We start from the raw sequence: 10,514 nt of genomic DNA, 5'->3' as shown, positions 1-10,514 counted from the left end.
ATTCCATAGCAACTCAATGGGTTTAGATGTGATGAAAACACATTTCTGAGGTTTGAGCCAAGCATCAGAAAAGGGGATTTAAGTCGCTTTGAACACAGCGTGGTTGTTGGACTCAGAGGGAGCAGAAACTGCTGATCTCCTGGGATTTTTACACACAACCATTCGTCAAGTTAGCAGAAAATTGTCTGATGACATTCAGGATAAAAATGTTTTGTTGGTGTGAGAGTTCAGAGGAAAACAGGCAGACTGGTTGGACAGAACAGAATAGTAGAAATAAATGCTTGTTGCCGTCTCTTGTGTTACGACACGTTGAACGTTGAAGCAGATGGGCCACAGCAGCAGAAGACCATGCCACTTTTTAAAAGGGTACTTTCAGATTTTTTTTTTCTTTTGGATAACATTTGTCAACGAACAAGTACTCAATATTTAACTCCCTAATTTTTTAGGGGTGAGTTTCGACCTTCTAAAATAACTAATATTTTTCCAAGCTCTACTGTTTGTTCAGGTGGATTTGTACACCAAACCACATAAAACATATAGATCTTCACATAGTGTGCATCTCACCGGTCCATCTGTAAAGCATAATGCAAAAAAAATATTGCATGCATGCCATCCATGTATTTGCTGTGTCCTCAACATGGCTTCTGACAAACTGGAAATAGAACTTCATTCCACCCGCCCATAAAGGTCGGCGCTGAGTTCGGCTCTCAGCCCCGCTTTTAAATAAAAGTAGAAGTGAAGTGGGAGCTTTAAAGTCTGCGTAAAGCTACTAAGTGAAAAGCTTGGAGTGTAAAATGTTCACAGCTGTGGTGGTGAGTCTTTAATGATAAGCAGTCTTTCTTCATCCCTCACGATCTTTATAGCGATCCGTTTTCAGACCCTGGAAGAAAATAACCCTCTCAGCCAATCCTGCAAAGGAGACCAAGACACGAAGCCTGGGGACGCTTTTTGTTGTGTTTAATTATCTGACATATTTGGACACTCGCACCGGATTTTGTCTCACTGCATTGCGGAGTCTCAACCAGCATGGTAGCATCAGCTTAGCCCTTGAATTTCATGGCAATGCAACCAACAGCTGTTCACACAAAACTCTTAAGCCACACCTGGTGCTACATGCAAGAAGAGATGGGATCTACTGAATTATTAGTTTTCCTCTTGGGATCATAAGTGTAAAATTTTGTGTGGTTTTATCTCTTCTTGAAACATTATTATTTAGTCGTATTATTATACCACTGTGCTTGTATTTAAGCCTGTTTGCCCTTTTTCCAGTCCATGTTTAGTTGCTGTGAATGTCACATTTGAGCATCCACCGTTTTTTTTTGTTTTTGTTTTTTTGCTTAACTCAATCCATCTGTGTCTGGGGTAAAAAAACCCACCTCAAATTATTTACACATCTGTACGTGTGTTTATGTGTTTAAGTGAACATAAAGAGAACAAACAAAAGTTCTGGGCCCAAATGTCTGTTTTCATCAGCCTAAGTTGAGTCTCTTTGTTTTGCTTTAACTAGTGGCAGACCAGGAACAGACTACGGAGAACTAGATTTACTTTGTTTTATTGTTTTGGAAACAGGTGAAGGTTTCCTCATAACAAGCAAAGCCTTTTCTAAATACCTTCTGGTTAGCTCCTGGTTTTCATTCATTCGAAGGTTTCAGACGTAAAGAACTTTTGATAACATTTTTGCCTCCAGTTGATCTTAACCAGCAACCAGCATCATGTAAATGATCTGTTTTGAGGAAGAGATTAACTCACTTGTCAATATTCAGCTTTGACAAATGGGTTAAGAAAAAGATGATTTACCATACATTTTCCGTAAGTATTGAGTGACCTTTCCAGTCACGTCATTCAATTTTTTAAATCACTGTGAGAAACACAGGTGCATACAATCAAACATGCCTTCTTCTGTTTATGAAAGAATGGGTTGCTTTCATGAGCTGGGTGGCTCGTTCCGTGCAATAACTCCATTTGTAAAAGAAATCCCAAATATTCAACTGTCAACTGTTGGCGGTTTCGTAATAAAGTTAAGGAGCAAAAGCAACGCGGGCATGGTAGTGGTAGGTTACGTAAAACCACAGAGTGGAGACAGTGAATGCTGAATGAAGTTGCCAACTGCCTCCAGAGTCAGTAACTACAGACCAATAAATGTGGTGAGGCCTTTGATTAGCTTAAAAACGGTACATAGAGTACTTCATGGGTTTGGATGGAATGACAATTTACATTACCAAGAACAATAAAGAGCTGGGTTCAATGGTGCAGAGCACACTGCCGCTGGACTCTCTTCTAGAAGAGACCAGCTCTTTTTTTGTCTTTCTTGACAAAGAAAGAGCGATTCATCTTTCTTTGTTTCATAGAAAGACGAATCGCTCTTTTTCTGTCAGTGGGCAATTCTGGGTTGATACTCTTCAGGACAATGTTACTTCCTGACTGCAGTCTGCCAAATGTAAAGTGGGATGGATGGATGTATAGAGTTTTTTTCAATGAGAGTGAGAGGAACGCTTGACGTTGAAGCACACAAAGACATTTTTGACAATTTTCTGATCATCTTTGTGGGAAGAGTTTGGGGATGGTGCTTCCTGTTCCAACATGTCTGTAGACCTAGTTCACTGTTCAGAAAGACATGACTGAGAAAGTCTACACACAGGTCTGACCCTGCGTTCACTTAACACACCACCTTGGGATGAAAATGTCCAACATCAGTGCCTGACCCCACACATACTCTGTTCAACGAACGGTCAAAAATATCCATACATAGACATTTACAATCTGTTTGTTTAATTGTTTTTCAATCCATTTCACCCTTTATTCAACCTTAAAACACTGAAATTATCTTTTTCACAGAAGGTTCCTGACCAAGACTATACATCAAAATTGGCTTAAGACAAAATTTTAAATACTAACACATACAATATAAGTTGTAAAAACAGAATGCAAAGAGAACACCCAGCCTTGACCATAAAAATAATTCGGTTGGTGGAATAAATATTTCTCAGATGTGTTACATGCAGCTCTTCTTTTTCCTATGAACCCAACATATATAGAACTGTTCAGCATAAAACAAAGCAAACACATTCTGCATATTTTAAATTAGATACATGAAACACATTCAATTTACACTCTTTCAAATTAAGAGTTTTTTTTTTTTAAAGAAAAGAAAGAACAGCTTTGTATCCATACACCTAATCCTTTTTGGATTGGGCTGAAAACATACCAGAACATTTCTCCTGTGCTGCCATCTAAAGGGGATGTACTGCAACAGGTGCTGGATCCCTGAGGCTGCATGAGCTACAACCAAAGTACTACATCTGTTTTGGACTGGCACCATTATTTGGGCTCAGCAGGACAAAGCCACAAATATAGCCATTAGCATATTAGCTTTGAGCGAAACTAGCTTTATTTAGAAAGCCTAAAAAGGAAGTCAGAATACTAAACAATAAGACAGAAACCAAACTAAAAGGAACAGTTCCTTGTACAGGTTAGGTAGGAGCAGAACTTATCTGTTCTGCAGTAGATAAATCCTGGCATTTTATTTTATAAAAATCCAGATTAGCTTGTCCCCTGGGCTAAAGCCACAAGCTAGCCAGAGAGGTGCCCAAGAGCAATACAGAGGTTTATCATCTTAAAGCAGTTCCAGTTGTGAAAATGTTGTAGCAGTTTATGCCGATGCTATTTTGTGAGCTTGTGGTTGTGTTTAAAGTGTGAAGTCATTAGGATCAAACAGATGAGTGTTACACAGAAAATGAAGGCAGGAAACAGTTCGCAACCAAACGTCTTCCTGTGTGAAGCTTACCAAAAACAAAACATTTGAGGTTTTTTTGATCGTGGGGGAAAAAAATGTAAAAAATCGATTAGAAAAGTACATTTGCGTCAAAATCAATTCACCGCGGTTTACATGCACCCTGAGAAGATTTCTGCTTTTACATGTCTTTTGTGGTTACTCTGACTGGAAAGAATTCACGTGGTTTCACAATGGAAGAACACTGGTGGCGTACTACCTCCGACCTATATTTCTTTTTCAGATAATCATTGACTTCTATGCAAGTAGACAGATACAATGAAAACCCTCTGAGAAAGTTAATGAAGTACCATTTACATTAACACTATACGTGACTCGAGATGTTTTAAGAGGGGAAGAAGTCTACATATGCCTTGATCCCTTTCAGAGTAGCTCATATCTTTAGCCGTAATCTGGATTTTTACAGAATTAAGATGCCAAAAGGGTTATCTCCTGATGATGAAATATTACCTGCTCGAGACAATTTTGAAGGACCTCACGTTAAAACTCCTGAACAAACACGTACTAGTCAGACAGGAGGTCACATTTAGCTTTATCCAGCGATGAAGTGATGATTGTTTCAGCCAGTTGGTGAGCCAGCTGATCAAGATCGCTTTCATCCGACCCCTGCTGCTCGTTTTTCACGCTCAAGACCCAGCTTAACACGTCACACGACAGAACCTCTGCGAAAGCCTCCACGCTGGCTCCATGCGCCTTCAGGCCGTCTCTCGCCAGGTCGTTTGTAGATAGGGAATGCATCAGATGCTCCATCAGTTCCACTTGGGGGTCACTGATCACACCGCCCGAGTTGTTCTCCTTGTCTTTCGGAGTCGGTGGAGGAGGAGAGGGCAGGAAGACTTTTGCCAGTCCCCCTTTGAGTTTCCGAGCAAAACTGTTCCTGCTCCGCTCCAGCTCCGGGATGAGGGGGGTGGTCGGAGGGGCATCTGGGTAGTCCAGGGAACCTACAGCAGGAAGGCCCGATTGGTACAGAGGTGGATGGTTGGACTGAGAGTTTCTGTGGGTCTGTAATTCCCTTAAGGAAATCATCTCTAGTTCCAACAGGTCCTCTTCTTCTCCGGATGCAGGGGGCCCATTTTCAGCCTCTTCACAGTCATTCTTTTCAACATCTGATGGCGGATATTGAGGCAAGCAGACGTCTTTCAGAGCAACTTCAACTATTGCTGATGCCAACTCCTTGGCTAAGGTCTCCGGTGTTTGAATAGGTTGTAGCACCGCAGGTTCCAACTTTTCCATTTGCTCTAGAGAGGAGAGGATTATGTTGCCTGCAAGATTTTGGGCAAACTCGTTCAGAATGTCGGCGTACATGGAGATTCTTTTGCCAGAGGTTTCGGGAACGGGTTCTCGCCACTTTGAGTCTGCACTTAGAGTCTGCATTGGATCCTGTGAAGATAAAGACAATAAGCTACAATGCCTTCCTAAGGAATCCATGTTGAACTTTTGCAAACTTTGTCACATTACATTCTCAAACTTTAGCGTACTTTTGGAAATTTTATGTGATAACCCAACACAAAGTACGACACAAGTCCACAGTATAAGCTAAAAAAAAGGTTTGTATAAAGAAAAGTTAGTTGTACTTTTTGTCAATACTCTTAGTGAGTACTTTATGGGGAATGCACTTAGATTCAGTTTCATTTTTTTTATGTTTATTTCTACCAGCTTTTGACATCTAGAGACCTTTTCATGGATGTTTCTCTGCAAAGTGGCTCAAGCTCAATAAAATTGGATATAGGACATCTCTAAACATTAATTTTCTAATTTTTTCCCAAATTTTCATTGAGTTTTACGTCTGAACTTTAGCTCTGCCGTTTTAACACATGAACGAGCTCTGATCTGAACTATTTTCATCTATCTTTGCATCAACGAAGCACCTTGTTAGCTATAAATGAAGTCTATGTAAGTTTGGTATTATCTGAGCAGTTCACCTAATAAGAGTTCTAAAGACTTTTTTCCATAAGAGTGAGGTTTTTGCAACAGAAAACATGGTTCTTTCACATGAGCAAGATTTTAAGATTATATACCAGTGTACCAATCCAAAGGTAATTTGTTACACTGAGTTTCATTTTGGGACATCGAAGTAATACAACGGTCACACAGCTTTTCTGATTTCTTTTCGTAAACTGATTTGCGCTGGTCTTTCAGGAGAAATTAAAAGAAAATGCAAGTTTGTGATGATATTTTGTCAAAATATGAAAGAGTTCAAGTTCAACGTTTGGCACTATATGAGTTTTAGCATTTAAAAATTCCCAGAGCTTTTACTTTTATAGAAAGAATGACGCTAAGCATTTTTGTTTGAATGGCTTGGCTGCAATATTTCTCATTAAAAGCAAAAAAAAAAAAGGGAAAAAAAAAGCTCAGTTTAAAGCATAGCAGGATACAAATTCTGCCCACAAATGGTGCCTCAGCTCTCTTCAGGGTCATAGTCTGCTTCGTTTTAGAGAAGAAGAAAAAAAAAAGCTGATAAGCTACGAATTGACAGAAAGCTTCAAGAAACTTTAAAAGAGAGAATTGAGTTAGGAATCTTTCAAAGCAAGAGAAAGACCAGAGAAACAGAGAGAAAAGGAAGTCCCCCTCTGAAGCTTAGGATGGAAAGTAAGATAAGGGCCTCAACCACAGCCTGTCACCAGATGAGCTGTCAGCCAGTCCGGATGTGACAGGCAGAAAGTTCAGTTCAAAATTGCTCTGGCTCAAATTGCTGGCCTTGGCGGCAGCAGCAACCTGTCACTCACTCTGTGGAGCTTTTGGAATTCCAGCGAATTAGGCTGGGAAAGCAGGAAAACATCATGGGATAAACATCCAAATGTTTTGTCAAGACCAAGTCAAGTGTTGCTTGGTTCTGAAATCTATTTTATGCAAACAATAACACATAGAGTCATAAAAGTGTCACGGATCTACACAGTCTGCACGGCATGGATCAACCAAGGAAGAGGAAGTTTTCTAAATGTGGGATCATTTTGATCTTATCACAGAATAAGGTAAATTATTATTCTGTTCTCATTTTCACTTTTGATCATTTTTCTTTTGGATTATTCTAGTTCCTTTCTACGGGATATTTGAGTTTACATTAATTAACTTTTATTTATATTGCAGGTGAAAAACGTAGGATTTGCTCCCAGGTTTTGTCTTACTGTAACCGGAGCTCTTCCACGATGCTGAGGCTTCATCGTGAGGGAGGGGATGAACCGATTAACAATCCATGATAAACCCTGGTGTTTCCAGAAAGCAGGCGACTGAACTGGACCTTCAACTCAACCATCTGCTCCCAGTTCAAGTTTGTCATGATTGTTAATTGTGTTTATTTAATGTTCTTGCAAATCCCTGGACTCCAAAGTAACTCAGTAGCCACAAACTTATATTTATGCGTTGTTATTGTTCAATTGATATAAATATTTTTGCATGACCAGACTACTGAGAAATTTCTTGCCCAACTGGTTGTGTGCTTCTCTGTCAATAAGAAAAACTGTAGTTCTCCATATTAATGTGCCAACTTTTTTGTAGCAAAATCAGTCAGATTACTATTTTTATGATACTTTCTCTGGTACTGTTACAATTGACTGTCGTCCAAAATGAACAATGAGGCCATTTTTGGTTTTATGGCAACATGTGCCTCTAAATCTTTGGGGAGGCATTGTAAAATGGCAAATTGGTTAGGCCTTAAAATACCAGGTTATGCTAACGACATAGCTCTAAGGTGTCAAACTAGCATAGCAGATCATAAATAAAAGATAAAACTGGTGTAGCTTAAGTTAGTTTTGGCTTGTGGATGTTAATTTTTAAAGCCAAACTTAAATTACAACAACTTTGGCCAATACACCTGACGAGAAATACAAAAGCATGAACTGGGATAAATCTTGAGAACCAAGCTAATGTAAACAATACCGCTTTGCTAAGCTAGCAAAGCAAACTGTAAATAAATGATGACACTGCTGTAAAATTTCTTCCTGTTTTTTGAACACTTAATTTTAAGGTAAAGTAAGTTTACAAAAATGTGAGCCTCTAGAAACATAAAGAAAAATCAATGAGATGTCAGAAATGTGTTAATTATTTTAAAAAAAGGAAAACGTGTCAAGCTAGAATCACAGATCCAAAATAATAATAAAGAAACTCTAAAGTTACTTTGTGTAACTTTTTGTAGATGGTCATTTCTTTTTAGCTAAGTAAAATCTATATTTCGCACTTTTAAAAGACAAAACTACAGTGTAGGGTTTTTTTTAGATAAACTTAAACTAAATATAGCGCAGATTACAATGGAGCCACCTACATATGTTTTTTTATCATTCTGTAAACTTTAGCAACAACCTTTTATGGCAAACTAAGACAAAAACAGTTCATCTTCCCTTTTCGCATCTTCCTCCACCGCAAACTAGCATTTCGAGTATCACCAGAGGCATCCTGGGGTTTTTAATTCCACAAACCAGTCGCTCACAGCAAACACGTTTCCAACATTTTAATGGCTTGTTGAACTAATATCCTGCTGTCCGATCTGTCAATCAGGCAATAGGAAACATACAGACCGCAGAACGGGCGAGATGCAGAGTTCAGAGCAGATGTGGAACAAATTACAGCAAGAACAAAGAATGTTTTCTCCTGACAATGCGAGTTGTACACTCTGATGAGGCAGAGGAGCATCCGTCGAATTTGGGACGCCTTCTCATTATATTATACAACCTCAAACATAAAATGTTGACCCTGGCCATTGTGTGTTAAATTAATGACACCAGTACGCCTCTGTTGGAGTTTTAACAAGCAACCAAATGCACTACATGTGCAGTAAGTACAAAGGCAGTTTTAAGTGTGTTTTGTGTTTGACTGAACCCTCACTTGACCTTTGATGAAGGTTTTATTTTTGTCCTCTTTCTTTCCCACTGGTTCATCTGTTGAGAGGGAGTGAGGGGGAAATAAAACCTCTTCTGCAAGAAGCTATTTTAGGTTTGTGTGAATATCCCAAGCCATCATTTCCTTCAGGGAAAATAAAATGACTGAGAAGAAATTCAAAAATGCCTCAAATAAAAGTTAATAAACATATAAGCTGTCAGAACTAAAAAGAGACAGACTATGTTGAGAGTGGAAGATAGAAAAGACAAGAAAAATATTGAGTGAAAATACAGAAAGAGTCCTGAGAGTCAACTTGATGTACGGTAAGTTAACGTATACGAAGCTTAAAACTGAAAAAGAAAGACGTGAAGCAACAGGCAGCCTGAACTATATCGGCATGTAGGCGAACTTACCACATTGGAGCTTGGTGCACAGTGTCTTCAGTGTAAATGGGTGACATGGGAAAGGGTTCACCAGTTTTGCTCACTTCCTGTAAGTTTCTGTAAGTGTACTTGTGCGTGGGAGGAGCCAGTTTAAGAAATTTACAGCACTGAGAAAAAAATAGGAAGTGGCAGAGGACGGTGTTGTACTGTCGACTGGTTCCGTTGACGTTTCGGTTTGCTTGGTTGAAATCTAGAGACCACGTTTCTTTAGAACACATTTGTTTCCATTTTTGTTTAAGTTTGCATCTGTAGTTACGTTTGATAAATATGTAAAAAAAAAAAGACAAAAAAATATGAAAGTCAAGAAACCACACATGCAGCTAATAGTTGATGAGTGATGATGCTGCATGTCGCCACCTTCCTAAAAATAATGGGCTAAGTCGTTGTTTTCTTAAAAGTGATGTTTTTTTTAATTTGCCTAAAACACATTTTTAAAAAAAGGGGTGGTGATTTTTTTTTCTTTTTTCAAAATTGCTTTTGGAAAAAAAAAAGAAAAAAAGACTTAGGCCATTATTTTAGGACGGTGGGGATATGAAACACCAAATTCTGCCACTCATGCATAACATGATAGAAACCTGAGAAAAAAGTACTGAGAGCAACAAGGAGGAGAAAGTAAGAGGAAAAGTTGGTTATGGAGGCCTAATCCTGCCATAATTAGCAATACGTACATAAATACATAAATGTTCAACAAATAAATAAGCATGTGTTTAAATGTGCAAAAAAAAAAATACAGTAAATAAATAAATGTTGGCAGTACTTAAACTATACAATTGAATTTGATATTACAGCCTAGAACCTTTGTATTTCTTTAAAAGTTGTAAATAATTTTGTATAAAAATATTTGAGATTTATGTGAAAAAGTGTTTGGATCCTTCCTGATTTCCTAGTTTGTTGTTTTTTTTGCTGTTTGTCACTCTAAAAGAATATCAAACCTATTTAAATATTGATTAAAGACAAGAAAACAAAATCAGGCCTGGGTTTTAAACCACAGTTATGTTTTAAAAGGGTCGGGTAGTCACATTTCATACATGGCCGGGTAGGCTTGGATTTTTTTGAACCGTTTCCACCAAAAAACCCCAGAACTTCACGTTCAAACCCCACCCATGTATCAAAAACGATCTGCGGAGTTAGGTACATGAAATGATGTATGTTGAGGGTTTACTCAGAGAAGACATAACTCTTTCTGACAGGTCAAAGGAAAAAGGTCTTGGCTTTAGCTTAAATTTATTTCTATCCACGTACTAAGACAAAAAAAAAATTACGGCCTCAGTTCTTGATACTCTTACAAGAATCCAAACGTCTGGCAGTGAGATGCTTGTTTGCTGCCAGTTTTCTCTTTTTTTCCATCTTCACCTGTTCTTGGAGTGTACTCAAAATTTCATGACCATCTATTATCTAATGCAGTGTTTCTCAGCCTTTTTTGGGCCGGCGCCCCCCTAACCTTTATCCAGGTCCCTCACCGCCCCCCA

At 38.6% G+C, this 10,514-nt stretch overlaps 1 protein-coding gene across 1 annotated transcript; it reads right to left on the bottom strand.

Moving 5' to 3' along the window:
* Positions 1 to 9,313, bottom strand: LOC103480405 (uncharacterized). Its single transcript, XM_008435339.2, has 2 exons — positions 9,016 to 9,313; positions 1 to 5,170 (listed from the first exon to the last, which is right to left on the bottom strand). Exon 2 carries the CDS (start codon positions 5,162 to 5,164, stop codon positions 4,295 to 4,297), a length of 870 nt encoding a protein of 289 aa, XP_008433561.2. The 5' UTR covers positions 5,165 to 5,170; positions 9,016 to 9,313; the 3' UTR covers positions 1 to 4,294.
* Positions 9,314 to 10,514: the final 1,201 nt, after the last annotated feature.

The sequence above is a fragment of the Poecilia reticulata genome, chromosome 18, assembly GCF_904066995.2.
Source record: "Poecilia reticulata chromosome 18, P_reticulata-male-v2, whole genome shotgun sequence".
NCBI lineage: Eukaryota > Metazoa > Chordata > Actinopteri > Cyprinodontiformes > Poeciliidae > Poecilia > Poecilia reticulata.
Note: the sequence above shows the minus strand (reverse complement) of the source record. Positions and strands in the feature narration are given on the sequence as shown.

Excerpts from the sequence above, each read along its gene's own strand:
- LOC103480405 (XM_008435339.2), bottom strand. The coding sequence starts at position 5,164 with ATGCAGACTCTAAGTGCAGACTCAAAGTGGCGAGAACCCGTTCCCGAA.